This window comes from Lynx canadensis, chromosome E1 (genome assembly GCF_007474595.2).
Source record: "Lynx canadensis isolate LIC74 chromosome E1, mLynCan4.pri.v2, whole genome shotgun sequence".
In the NCBI taxonomy this organism is placed as follows: domain Eukaryota; kingdom Metazoa; phylum Chordata; class Mammalia; order Carnivora; family Felidae; genus Lynx; species Lynx canadensis.
Genome location: NC_044316.2, coordinates 34,142,358 through 34,156,243, shown reverse-complemented (window position 1 = coordinate 34,156,243; position 13,886 = coordinate 34,142,358). Strand labels below are relative to the sequence as shown.

The 13,886-nt window shown below is 47.0% G+C and overlaps 1 protein-coding gene across 2 annotated transcripts; it reads left to right on the top strand.

Moving 5' to 3' along the window:
* Positions 1-3,279: 3,279 nt before the first annotated feature.
* On the top strand, positions 3,280-10,536 carry LOC115501147 (nucleoside diphosphate kinase A). Of its 2 annotated transcripts, none has more exons than XM_030296055.1 (5): positions 3,280-3,350; positions 5,343-5,486; positions 7,957-8,058; positions 9,361-9,473; positions 10,225-10,536. In XM_030296055.1, exons 2-5 carry the CDS (start codon positions 5,361-5,363, stop codon positions 10,340-10,342), a joined length of 459 nt encoding a protein of 152 aa, XP_030151915.1. In that variant the 5' UTR covers positions 3,280-3,350; positions 5,343-5,360; the 3' UTR covers positions 10,343-10,536. The 2 variants fall into 2 exon arrangements, with proteins under 2 accessions (XP_030151915.1, XP_030151916.1); XM_030296056.2 differs by lacking the exon at positions 3,280-3,350 and adding an exon at positions 3,504-3,637.
* The last annotated feature ends 3,350 nt before the right edge of the window (positions 10,537-13,886 follow it).

Below are 13,886 nucleotides of genomic sequence, written 5' to 3'. Positions count from 1 at the left end.
CCCCAAGCTCAAGAGTCACATCTTCTACTCACTGAGCCAGTCAGGTAACCCTAAGCTTTTATTATTTAATTTAATTTAATTTAATTTAATTTAATTTAATTTAATTTTATTTTATTTTATTTTATTAAGTTTATTTTGGGGGCAGAGGGAGAGAGAGAGAGAGAGAGAGAGGGCTCGAACTCACCAACCCATGAGATCATGACCTGAGCAGAAACCAAGAATCAGATGCTCAACCAACTGAGCCACCCAGGCACCCCTAAGCTTTTATTTTTATTTTAAAAATTTTTAACATTTATTTATTTATTTTGAGAGAGAGAGAGGACACAAGTGGGGTAGAGACAGAGAGAGGGAAACAGAACTCCAAGCAGACTCTGCACTGTCAGTGCAGAACCAGGCTCAGGGCTCGAACTTATGAACTGTGAGATCATGACCTGAGGTGAGATCCAGAGTCAGACACTTAATGGACTAAGCCACCCAGGCACCCCTCTAAGCTTTTATTCTTAAGTAATCTCTACATCCAAACTCAGGCGGCTCAAACTCACAATCCCAAGATCAAGAGTCACATGCTCTTCCAACTGAGCCATCCAGGCACCCCCTTTTTTTAGTTTATGTATTTTTCTTAGTAATCTCTACACCCAACGGTGTGGCTTGATCTCACCACCCTGAGATCAAGAGTTGCACACTCTTCTAACTAAGTCAGCCAGGTGCCCCTGTAAACTTTAAAATTTTTTTGAAATAATTATAGATTTATGGGAAATTGTAGGGTGCCTGGCTGGCTCAGTCAGTGGAGCATGGGACTGTTGACCTCAAGGTTGTGAGTTCAAGCACCATATTGGGTGTAGGGCTCACTTAAAAAAAAAAAGGAAAAGAAAAAGAAAAAAAAGAAAAGATTTATGGGAAGCTGCAAACAAAACAAAACAAAACATGTAGAAGGAAGTCCTATGTATCTTTTTTTTTTTTTTAACGTTTATTCATTTTTTTTTTTTTTTTTTTAAATTTTTTTTTTTTTTTTTTTTTTTTTTTTTTGGGACAGAGAGAGACAGAGCATGAACGGGCGAGGGGCAGAGAGAGAGGGAGACACAGAATCGGAAACAGGCTCCAGGCTCTGAGCCATCAGCCCAGAGCCCGACGCGGGGCTCGAACTCACGGACCGCGAGATCGTGACCTGGCTGAAGTCGGACGCTTAACCGACTGCGCCACCCAGGCGCCCCTAACGTTTATTCATTTTTGAGACAGAGAGAGAGCATGAATGGGGGAAGGTCAGAGAGAGAGGGAGACACAGAATCCGAAACAGGCTCCAGGCTCCAAGCTGTCAGCACAGAGCCCGACGTGGGGCTTGAACTCACAGACCATGAGATCACGACCTGAGCCGAAGTCGGACACCCAACCGACTGAGCCACCCAGGCGCCCCGGAAGTCCTATGTATCTTTCACCCAGTGTCTTCTAATGCTAACATCTCGCATAACTATAGAATGATATCAAAACCAGGAAATTGACATTGGTATAATCCACAGAGTTTATTTGGATCTCATCAGTTTCACATGCATTCACTTGAGTGTGTGTGCAGTTCTATGCAACTTTATCACATGTGTAGATTCATGTAACTGTCACCACAATCAAGCATCAAGATACAGAACTAGTCCATCACTCCAAGGCTCCCTTGTACTACCCCAGTAGGAATATACTCACGCCTTCTCTCCCATCCTGAACTCCTAGACACCCCTCATGAATTCTCTATATTTAGAATTTTGAGAATTCAAGAACCTTATATAAATGCAATAATATAGTATATGACCTTTTGTGATTGGCTTTTTTTTTTCACTTAGCATAATCTCTCTTGAGATCTAGCCAAATTGCTGTGTGTCAATAGTTGTTTCTTTTTCTTTTTTTCTTTTTTTTATTATTGAGTAGTGTTCCATGGTATGGATGGACTGTAGTTTGTTTAAGCTTTCACTTGATGGACATTTGGGTTGTGTCTAGTCCTTGGCTATTACAAATAAAGCTGCTAGGAACATTTAAATACAGGTTTCTGTGTAAACAGAACAAAAATCTTTAATTTCTCAGCGATAAACACCCAAGAGTGCAATTATTGGATCATGCGGTAAGTGCCTAGTTTTATAAGAAACTGCCAAACTTTTCTAGAATGGCCATACCATTCATCTTACATTCCCACCAGCAATATATGAGTAGGTCCAGTTTCTCCACCTCCCGGACAGCATTTTCACTATTTCTTTTTCTTTTTTAAAGTAAACGCTATACCCAATGCGGGTCTCAAACTCACAGTCTCACCACAGCGATTATCAAGAATGTCATGCTCTACCCACTAGGCCAGTGGGGCATTCTTACTATATTTTTATTTTTTAGCCATTAGGATAGGTGTGTAGTGATATTTCATTGTGGTTTTAATTAAAGTTTATGTATTCATTCTTTGAGAGAGAGAGAATCCCAAGCAGGCTTTGCACTGTCAGCACAGAGCCAGACTTGGAGCTGGAACTCACTAACCTAAGATCAAAACCAGAGTCTGAGCCTAAATCAAGAGCTGGAGGCTCAAGGGACTGAGTCACCCAGTCGCCCCTCCGATGGCATTTTCTATTACTGGATGCGCACTGCCATACTCTGCTGTCAGATCATCACTGGGCTTGTTCCCTCACTTCATGCAGCTCTATTCCATTGTCACTTCCTCGGAGACATTTTCCCCAACCAACCTTTTAAGATAGTCCACTCCTTCAATCTTTCTCCCTTGCCCTACTTTTTCTTAACAGCGCTAACATAATGCAAAGTATTACACATCAATTTGCTTATTTGTTTATTCTTGGTCCCCCACTCCCTACCCCGCCAGAAGCTCCTTAGAGAGTTTACTGCTATGCCCCCAGGCTGTGGAGTAGTGCCTGGCACATAGTAGGTACTCAATTAATAAGCAGTGCTTGATAGGCTGGAAAAAGTGAGTAAATGTAAAGTGAGAAAGACATGTCTACTTCTAGGTCAGGTGCCCGTTCAGACTTCATGCAAAGTGGGAGCGCCACCTCTCGGGAAGCCAAGTGACTCCAGAACGAAGGAAGTGAGTCACAGAATCTTAAAAAAAAAAAAAAAAAAAAAAAAAAAAAAGCAGCATGCCGGAAAAGCAAGAAAAAGCAGTGCCGGAAGTTAAACGTCGGAACGTTGCTCCTTAGAATGACACCCGACCCTCCAGAGGAAGCGTGGGCGAGTGGTGTTCTGCCAAAACGGACTCCCCGGCAGCCGAGCCGGAAAGAAGCGTTCCGCGCCTGCCGGCTCCAGGAACCACGTGGGGCCGGGGCGTGTTTCCGGTGCCGGCTTCCCCAGCCGGAGTTGCAGCTCGAGCATCTGGAGGGGTGAGATGGGTTCGGGGTCCTGAGAGGAGGGGGAGAGCAGTGGGGTCGGGGTCGGGGGAGGCTAAGGGGTCGGATGAGTCCGGCTCTGAGAGGTGGCCAGAGGGATCGGTTGGGAGGGAAGGGCGGGGCAGAGCCGGTGGACAGGTGCAGACCTGTCAGCGCAGGTCCCACGCCACGTGGACTCGCCTTTGTCCGAGGCTACCTTTCCGAACATCGGGCCGCGACGACTGGGATTGTGCCTTATTTGTCTGTGTCGCGTGCAGTGCTGGGCACGGAGTTGGGGATCAGTAAGTTCTTGCTGAATGAATGAATGAATGAATGACGAGTGTGTGTCTGGGTTGGTATGGTGGACCTTTATAGGAATTCACCGTATGGGTATAAGGAGTATTTTGGCTCCTTACCCCCATTTTCTCCTGTGGAATCTCTGCCTGTCTCGAGCTTCCATTGGGAGTTCTCCGCCAGCCCTTGGGCTTTGTCTCTTTTTCTCGGAGGTGCAGGGTGATTACCATTTAAGACATTTTCTTTGCTCTTATTGAGTGCTGGGCCAGGAGGCTAGGTGCCAGGGACAGACACAGCAGTAAACCATACGTGTATACAGGCCGCAGACCAGTGGGGAGACAGACCCACAAACAGAAAATTCAAATATGTTAAGGTGCTGTAATAAGAGGTTAAAGTACAGGAAGAGAGAGCCAGGAGGTGGTGTGGCGATCCACATTAGGGATTGTCTTTCAAGGTCAGGGGCCTCCTCCATTCTCATCTTGTGTAGACAGAGCAGGTCATGAGCCCAGTCTTCTCTGTAAAAGGCGAGGTCTGGGATAGACATTCTCTAGGCCTCTTTCCTGCACGATGTCCCACCTCACATGGCCCTAGTTCTCTCAGGATCCACCTTTTATTGGTTTGTCAGAATCTTCATGATGTCTTATGATGGAGCATAAATTGCATCGGGAAATTGGGAATGTGGCCTTCGTTCTGGTGCCCTAGATTTGTTTTCTCGTTCGTAAAATGAAGGGGATTCCAATGAAAAATAATCTCTAAAACCCCTTTCAGTTCTAATACCATGACTGTGGTAGTAGGTCAGACCGTTTCATTCTGCTTTTTGCCTGACACCACTTTATCCCTCTAGTTTCCCTTCTCTGGATTACTCAGAAAATGTCTTCTTTTTTTTTTTTAACATCCCCTACCTTAGTTCTGCCACAGTGTTGGATACAAAATAGATGCTTAATGGAAGCTTATTAAGTCAAATGCCATAGAAATTATGGTCCCTGCTTTTGCACGCTCCCCCATCCTGGGATATTAGTTCACAATTAAGGGCACTGAGGAGGAACTGGGTTTTTGGGTTTCTTTGTTTTTTCTTTTAGGGAAAGTTCTTTTTTCCTTTAGGTACTTTTTTTTTTTTTAACAAAATGTCCTTTTTTTTTACGTTTATTTTATTCTTGAGAGAGAGAGAGAGAGAAAGAGAGAGAGAATGAGTGGGGAGGGGCAGAGAGAGAGGGAGACAGAATCTGAAGGAGGCCCCAGTCTCTGAGCAGTCAGCACAGAGCCAGACAAGGGGCTTGAACTTACGAACTGTGAGATCATGAGCTGCACCAAAGTTGGCGCTCAACCGACTGAACGACCCAGGCCGCCCTCTTTTCTTTTTAATTTATTTATTTTGAGAGAGAGAGAGTGCAAACGACAGGACGAGGAGCAGAGAGAGAGGGAGAATCCCAAGCAGGCTCCGCGCGGTGAGCAGACAACCTGATGTGGGACTCAAACTTATGAAACTGAGATCATGACCTGATCCTGACTGACTCAGGTGCCCCCTTTAGGAACATTTTTTATACGTGTGCTCTTCTAGAGTATTTTCAGTGCGGCACTTGTGGTGAACGCATTTTTTTTTACCAAAGAGACTTTTGGAGTTGGCTTGACAGATATAAACCAGCTTTATGGGGTAATCCGCTTGAGAAGGATAATGATGTAGGCAGGATATTCAGTGCTGTTTCATCCCTGCAGCTGTCTATCCTCAGGACCATGGCCAACAGCGAACGCACCTTCATTGCCATCAAGCCTGATGGGGTCCAGCGCGGCCTCATGGGAGAGATCATCAAGCGTTTTGAGCAAAAGGGATTCCGCCTCGTTGCTATGAAATTAATTCAGGTAAGTGGACTTCATTCTTCATATTTCTGTTCTCTCGGAGTACAGGGCAACGTTGTACGTTAGCCTCTCGGTTTCTCCCTTCCCCTCCTTTGTAGTCTTCCCCACGAAGGGTGAACACAGATGTCCTGAGACCTGGAAACAACTCGGTGGCTGGTGTTGTGGCTGAGTCCTGCAACAAACCAATTACTGGGACTTTGGAAATAGCCTCCCTTTCCCTTTAGCAATGCAGAGTTCCATATGTTACCGCAGCACTGTGATTTCTGACTCAAAGCCCTGGGCATGTTTGAGCTCCTGGTCTTGAACTTCTTGAGCAGATTATTTCAGAGAGCTTCTCCCCTCCCCCACCTCCCTCTCTGAGGCAGGTTGTTTGTCAGCAAGGAAATCTTTCTGTCCTTACTTACCGCCCACTTAGTGTGTGGCATATATTAGGCGCCATCAGGGGATGTTGGGGGGAAAGCTGTGGTTTTGGTCTTGGGGAAGCCCCCCAGAAAACAGTAGAGAACAGACACATTTTCAACACACCTGCCAAGCAGTATTCCGGAAAAATGAAAAGAATTAATTGGCCAAGAACCCTTTTTCAGACAGACCTGGGAAGTGAGAATTCAAATTCTCAGAGCAGATAAATTAGGGGACAGTCTTTTTTCCCAGCACTAGAGTCATCTTTGGACACTGCTGGTGCATTTTAAATGGAATTTGGTTTGCAATTTAGTTCCCGTGTGGTGTTTTGGGGAAACCGCTTTAGTGTAAGGGGCGGGGTGGGAGGGGTAGATGGGTGTTAATGCAGAGGGGGGTACGTGATGGAATCGTTAGTGCCGGGTATCGGGTCAGTACTGCTTTCCAGAGAGTTTGCATATTAAATTAGGTTTTGAAGGTAAAGCGAAATGAACAGTATTGTTGATCACGTGTGCTGGATGCATGTGTTTTCTGTAGCCCTCACGATGACCCAGAGGTGTACTTATCTCTATGCCTGTGGTCATTGGAACCTGGGGCTTGGAGAGGTTAAGTAATGAATCTGAAGGCATGCAGTCAGTGATGCAGGGAAGATTTTAACCCGGGTCTCTCTGACTCTTAAGTGTGTGCATTTTTCCTGTTATACCAAGTTCCCATCCAGGGTGTGGGCTTGGTGAAGAATGGGGCGAGGGATGACTGCCTTGAGTCTAGGGTTGTTTATAGGTGACTTGGAGGAGGAAAAACCTGATGTCCCCTCCTCCAGAAAAAAAAAAAACAAAAAAACCACGCTGTAATCTGTTCTGCAGATTAAAGGTAATCAGAAGCAATGACTAGAATTAAAAGAGTGTTCTGGTAAGGGAAGGTCAAGTCAGTGTGTCCGGAGGCTACCCCTACCAGTCTTCCATTTGGATTGGGGGTTGGTGGGAGAGGGTGAATTGCTAACATGGCGTGATCACGAGGCTATGTGATTTTACTTTGGCAAGTAAGTATCAACCAGAGGCTGAGCGGCAGGATGTTCTGAATGTGCTTTTTGGCAGCAGATGTCCACGCTTGTGGGTATCCCTGCAGTGTGCCCTCCACAATGCAGTCCTACAGAACTGGGAAAACTAAGGGTCCTTGTTAGACCCTGAACAAGTGTGTGTGCAGTGGCAAAGAGAGAACACAGCTGGGTGAGTCGGGATTGCTAGGCAGGTGGTTTCCTCTCCAGCTAATTTGATTTGGTCCCACATACCGGCCTTGGCAGTGTGACAGTTTCTAGTTCCTTCTTCATCAAAATTATTTATTGCTAGATGTCATCTTTTTCCCCCCCTTTTTTTAAAATTTTTATTTATTTATTTTGAGAGAGAGACAGCGCTAGCAGGGGAGGGGCAGAGAGAGAGAGAGAGAGAGAGAGAGAGAGAGAGGGAATCCCAAGCAGGCTCCATGCTGCCAACGCAGAGCCAGACGTGGGGCTCCAACCCATGAAACCGGAAGATCATGACCTGAGCTGATACCGACAGTCAGACACTTAACCATCTGAGCCACCCAGGGGCCCCAGATGTCACGCTCTTTTGAGTGGTTTGTGTGGAAATCGCATAGTTGCCATACCCGGCCTTCATCTTCTGAATAAATCTGAAGTATCCCTGAGAAGTGGCCGGGTTCAATTTGCTTCTCATCCATTGCCAAGACCCCCCCCAACCCTGACTTCCTTTTCACGTTTTAGTTGAGGCTTACTCTCAATGAATGGAAATTCATCGTATTGTTAGTTTTCCTGTCTGAGTTGGGATGGCTGGATTCAGTTCTAACGTTCTGTGGTTCTGTTCTGATCAGCCAAGGCCAGTAGGGGGGACATTGGTACAAAGCTGACGCACTTTTAGTCTCTGGCACAGCTCCCCTCTGGTCGTGTTGGGAATGGATTGGTTTGTAACAGAATCAGTGCGCTACGAGCTCACATTTCAAACAGCAGTGAGTGGGAAATAACTAGATGGCTGATCCTTAGATAGTTTGAGGGTCAGTTCTCATCCTCTGTTCTGTGAAATAGGCTTCCGAAGACCTTCTCAAGGAACACTACATTGACCTGAAGGACCGTCCATTCTTTGCCGGCCTGGTGAAGTACATGCAGTCAGGGCCTGTGGTTGCCATGGTGAGTGCGCATGTGTGGGGGTATTGATGCAAATGACTCAGTTGGGAGCCAAGAGTGTGTGCTGTGATTGTCGCCTCTGACACCAAGTCCTCACTTTTTTTTTTTTTTAATTTTTTTTTTTTCAACGTTTATTTATTTTTGGGACAGAGAGAGACAGAGCATGAACGGGGGAGGGGCAGAGAGAGAGGGAGACACAGAATCGGAAACAGGCTCCAGGCTCTGAGCCATCAGCCCAGAGCCTGATGCGGGGCTCGAACTCACGGACAGCGAGATCGTGACCTGGCTGAAGTCGGACGCTTAACCGACTGCGCCACCCAGGCGCCCCGCAAGTCCTCACTTAATACAGAGGCAGTGGGGGCTGGGAGGATTGGACAGTTAGGATGTGAGTTGGCTCTCTGACCCACCAAACACAAAATACATTTGTTTGCTGAACTGAAGACTCATCGCGACTCAAAGCTGGGAGCGATCAGGAGAGTCTGCCTGATTCTGCACTTCTGGAGGGAGGCAGATTGTCTCTTGTTTATTGCAGTATACATGGGTTGTCCTCATTGTGCCACACTCTCTTCCAGACGCTGGGGATATAGTCATGAATGAGACAACACAGGAACTTATTTTCATAGCTTTCCTTGCCTATACATCTTGAAGGGGAAGACGGGCACATAATGAAGAAACATATATATATACATATACATATGTATATATATATTTATTTACATTTATATATATATGTATATCTATTAGCTAGTGATCAGTGATTTGCACAGAGTGAAATAGATGATGTGACAAGTGACCGCTTTAGATTGGGTGGTCAAGGAACACGCTTTTCAAGCTGAGATCTGAGTGAGAAGGAGCCAGACGTGCACAAAATCACACTGAAGAGCATTCTCGGCAGGAAAACAGCATGTGCAGAGGGCCTGGGCTCTTGAAGGACAGAAGGAAGGTTGGAGTGGCTGAAGCCTGGTGGGTAGAAGAGAAGGTCAGATGACATGAGTTCAGAGATACGGGCAGGGGCCAGATCAGGTAGGGCCGTGTCGGCCATGCACTTCATGGGCTCTGGGACGAATGCCTGGGAGGTTTTACACTGGGCGTTTTTAGAGACTGCTCTGTTCAGAAGGGATTGTAGAAAGGCAGGAGTGGAGGCAGGGAGACTGGTATTCCCGTTGTTGGAATAAGCAGATGCTCCATAGACATTTCTTCAATGTTAAGGGGGCTTTTTTGTTTTCTTGTTTTGAATTAATAGTTTTCAGATTTTCTGCTGAGGTTGGTTTTCTTCCTTGACCATATGTTCTTTTATCCCTGGAGGTCTGGGAGGGGCTGAATGTGGTGAAGACAGGCCGGGTGATGCTGGGAGAGACCAACCCTGCGGACTCCAAGCCCGGGACCATCCGTGGAGACTTTTGCATCCAAGTTGGCAGGTGAGAGTTGGTGCTTTTGCCTTCTTCCAAAATCTGAGTAAGGTGACACAAGAATTTGGGTTCCTCGTGTACCCGGCTGGCTCAGTTGGCAGAACATGTGACTCTTGATCTTGGGGTTGTAAGTTGGAGCCCCATGTTGGGTGCAGAGATTACTTTAAAAAAGTCTTTTAAAAAGGCGGGGGTGGGCACCTGGGTGGCTCAGTTGGTTAAGTGTCCGACTCTTGATCTCAGCTCAGGTCTTGATCTCACAGCCGTGAGTTCAAGCCCCATGTTGGGTTTTGCACTGGGTATGAAGCCTACTTTAAAATAATAATAATTAAAAAAAAATTTGGGTTCCTGAGTCTGGGATGGACATGATGCCATATGCAGATGAATTTAAAATAAGTTCATTGTGTTTCTCCCTCTGAATTTGGTGTCTGGCCTGGCGAGCTCCCTGCCACCGGCCATCGACATCACTGTGGTTGTGCCTCTCTCGAGAGGGTAGGGCCTGGGACAGCATACCTTGCTGGCCGGAGCCCGTTCACTGCTGGCATCAGTGTTGCTAGGAGGGCCGGATATGGGGAGGGCATCCTTCATCCTGACCTTAACTGCAGCTGTGGGCTTTTTCTTTTAACACGAACTAATGTACACGGAGCTTTGGCTCTTTCTGCTGCAGTGGCTGCGAGCTGTCTGGCAGTGGGTGTCAGGGGGAGCTCCTGGGCAGTTTAATCCTTTGGGTCTCGGTAACGTGGCCATCTCTTCCCCCTTCCAGGAACATCATCCATGGCAGTGATTCCGTGGAAAGTGCGGAGAAGGAGATTGGCTTGTGGTTTCAGCCTGAAGAGCTGGTGGATTACAAGAGCTGTGCTCAGAACTGGATCTACGAGTGACGAGACAGCAGACCTCAATGCTTTGCCCGTTCCAGCCCCTCTCCCCTCCCGTGAGCAGGGGGCCAGCCTCTAGCAAATCCGGTTATTTTTGAGAACTTCCTTGTAATGCGGAGGGGAACTCCTGGAGCTGGGAGTGCTCCCTGAACAGTATTATGTACCACCATCAGATTAAAATATCTCATCCCAGTATAGGATCTGTGGAGTTGGTTACTTTGTATCGCCTTACTGCTTTGGATTCTTTTTTCCTTTTCATGTACTCTGGATAACTGAGCTAATAGTGTAAATACTATATAAAATATTTTTATTGGCCTGAGAGATCTCTCTCTCTCTCTTTCCCTGTCCCTCTCTTCACCCTGTATCCTGTCCACTTTTGACACTGAGCCAGTCAGCAGCCATCCAGGAAGGATCTGCTAGGATCTGCAGAGGATTCATTGGAAATAAAAGCCTTTCTGCTCTTGAGAAGCTCTCGGGGATTCAATGGATGGGGGAGTGTGAGAAGTTGTAACTACTCCAAAACAGAAAGGCTGTGTGGACAGTGGGCCTGGGTCCCTGGGATGACCTTAAAAGAAGCAGGTGAGGGGCGCCTGGGTGGCACAGTCAGTTAAGCGTCTGACTGTTGGTCTCGGCTCAGGTCCTGATCTCACAGTTTGTGAGTTCAAGCCCTGCACGGGGCTCTGTGCTGATGGTGTGGAGCCTGCTTGGGATTCTGTCTCTCCTCCCTGCCCCTCCCCCACTCGTGTGTATGCTCTCTCAAATAAAACTTAAAAAAATTTTTGTTTAACTTTTTATGTTTTTATTTTATTTTTGAGAGAGAGAGACAGAGTGTGAGTGGGGGAGGGAAGACAGAATCTGAAGTAGGCTCCAGGCTCTGAGCTGTCAATGCAGAGCCTGACGTGGGGATTGAACTCACAGACTGCAAGATCATGCCCTGAGCCGAAGGGACGCCCAACTGGCTGAGCCACCCAGGCACCCTGAAACTTAAAAAAATTTTTTTAAAAAAGGTAAAATCTTGTAAGTAGCTTTGATTTGTTAGGGCACTGATTTGGTTGCTTTAATGGGCAAGCTGGAAATTTACTTACCTTTTTTTTTTAATGTTTATTTATTTAAAGTTTATTTTTTATTTTTTAGAGAAAGAGAGGGGAGGAGACAGGATCCCAGGCAGGCTCTGCACTGTCAGCACAGAGCCCAGTGCAGGGCTTGAACTCAGAAACCATGAGATTATGACCAGAGCTGGGACCAAAAGTCGACGCTTAACCCACTGAGCCACCTAGGCGCCCTGGGACTTACTTACCCTTTATTTTAAAATGGACAGCACTGTGACTATAGTTCACAATACTGTATGTATACTTGAAACTTGCGAGGAGGGTAGATCTTAAGTGCGCTCACCACACAAAAATAAAGAAAAATGGTAACTATGTGAAGTGATCGATAACGTTCATTAGCTTCATTGTGGTGATGACGTCACACTAGATGTAAATTGAAACATCAAATCGTATACCTTAACTACATACAAGTTTTATTTGTCAGTTATACCTCAGTAAAGCTGTAAAAAGCCCAGAAAGTCCACATAGCTAAGTGGAGGCAGTGATGGTGAGGTTGTGAGCCTTGAGGTGGTCCGGTGACTCCTTTCCTTCTAACCATCCTAACATGGGTTACCACCCATGCCTAACAGCAAGTTGGGAAAGGGAGTGGAGCGTTCTTTCAAGGGGGTAATCCTGGATTTACCCCCTTTGCTCCCCGTCCCATCTCATTGGCCAGAACTTAGTCACGGGCAAGTGTCTCGCTGCAAGAGAAAGTGGAACCTTTTTTATCTGGTTTTTATTTGGGCGACCTTGTGCTTGGAGAATACTCAAATTCTCTGAGAAGGAGGAAAGTGAGAACAGATGTTGGGGACTATGACTTTTGCCACAAACTTGAGCGGCTTTTCTTTCTTGGTATTTTGCCTGTGCCCTGGCTTTGGTAGAGAGTAGAGAGGAGGGGAGTTGGGATGGGGGCTTCCGTGTCCTCCCAGTTTCCCTGGGGCATCCCTGACAAAACTAAGATTATTTAAAGTGCGCAATGAGAGTTGACCTTTGCATACTTCGTGGGAGGATTTCCTCCACGAGGGGCTACTGTTTTCTCGTCCAGCTGAGGACTAGAGGCATTTCTGTTGCATGCAAAGCCTGGCCTGTTTGTTTTGGGGGGAGTGAGATGAAGTGCCAGCCCTTTGGGGAATGAGTTTGTGTGTCGTGAGGCAGGGTCAGGGGTCACACCTTGCCCAGTTAAGGGCAGTCTTTCCAGGAAGGACAGAAAAGTGAGCAGAAGGCTGCCCCTGCAGGGAGGTATTAGTGACGGGGCCAAAGGGGCAAACAGCTCTCCAGAGAATTGTCCGGTGAGATTCCCAGCCTCCTTCCCACAGTTGACATTGGATAACTCCGAAAAAGAAGTTCAAATTAGGGCTTGGCCTCGAAGCCACAGGGAACACTAGTCGTCTCTTCTCCAGAATGAGAGCTGTGTGTTCATGCTCTGTGACCAGAAGTTTGGGAAGCCAGCAAGGTGTAACAGGGCTGGACTGTCTGTCGCCTTGCAGCCAGGACTCATGGGTGCAAAGGCACCCAGCTCGGAGGGACCCATTCAGACCAGGTTCCACACAACCCAAAGGCAGAGAGGAGTCATGGTGAAACAAGAATGGGATTTATTCCAGGGAGGCCACCACCCGGAAGACAGTGGACCCTCTCAAAGACTGTCTCCAAAGGGCTGAAAATACCTTCCAGGTCTTTTGTTGTTTTGCTTTTTGTTTGTTTTTGTTCTTTTAAACATTTTTTAAAAGTTTATTTGTTTTGAGAGAGAGGGAGTGCGGGAGGGGCAGAGAGAATCCCAAGCGGCCTCCATGCTGTTAGCACAGAGCTGGCAGTGGGGCTCGATCTGATAAACAGGAGATCACGACTTGGGCTGAAATCAAGAAGCGGAGGCTTAACTGACCGAGCCACCCAGGCACCCCATTGCTTTTTTGTTTTTAAAGCATCCACACGCAGTGTGGAGCCCAGTGTGGGGCTCAGACTCGTGGCCCTGAGATCAAGACCTGAGCAGAGACCAAGAGTTGGACACTTAACCGATTCAGCCACCCAGGTGCCCTGCTTCTAGGTTCACATAAAGCTTACGTGGGACAAAGGTCGGTGCGTACCCACAAGTGAGCAGCGAAGGTCAAATCGCTCACTGTCTTGCAGTCAGTCACCCTGGTCTTGCTGGCTCAGGGCAGTTCTTGTTGCTTGAGGGGGTGGTTTGTTTCCATCACGGGATGCTCGCCTGCAGGGTTTTCTGCCTGAGTTAACAGGGAAACTAGAAGGAAGAATTTAATCAATTAGCGAGTTTGAGGTCAAAATGGAGGTAGTTGAAGCCCAGTTTCAATCTAGCAGGTACAGCTTGTCAGTGCAGTGCCGGGAGCACTAGGGTGAGGACACAGGGCTCCCCTTGATCAGCTCACTGTCCTGAAGGGAGACAGACACAGGGCTCTCACCAGCTCGGGGTACAAGCGCTGCTGGATGGGGGTCTGGAAGGGCCGAGA

Excerpts from the sequence above, each read along its gene's own strand:
- LOC115501147 (XM_030296055.1), top strand. The coding sequence starts at position 5,361 with ATGGCCAACAGCGAACGCACCTTCATTGCCATCAAGCCTGATGGGGTC. Across the intron at positions 5,487-7,956 it reads TTGCTATGAAATTAATTCAG|GCTTCCGAAGACCTTCTCAA; the intron begins GTAAGTGGACTT and ends TCTGTGAAATAG. Across the intron at positions 8,059-9,360 it reads CAGGGCCTGTGGTTGCCATG|GTCTGGGAGGGGCTGAATGT; the intron begins GTGAGTGCGCAT and ends TTATCCCTGGAG.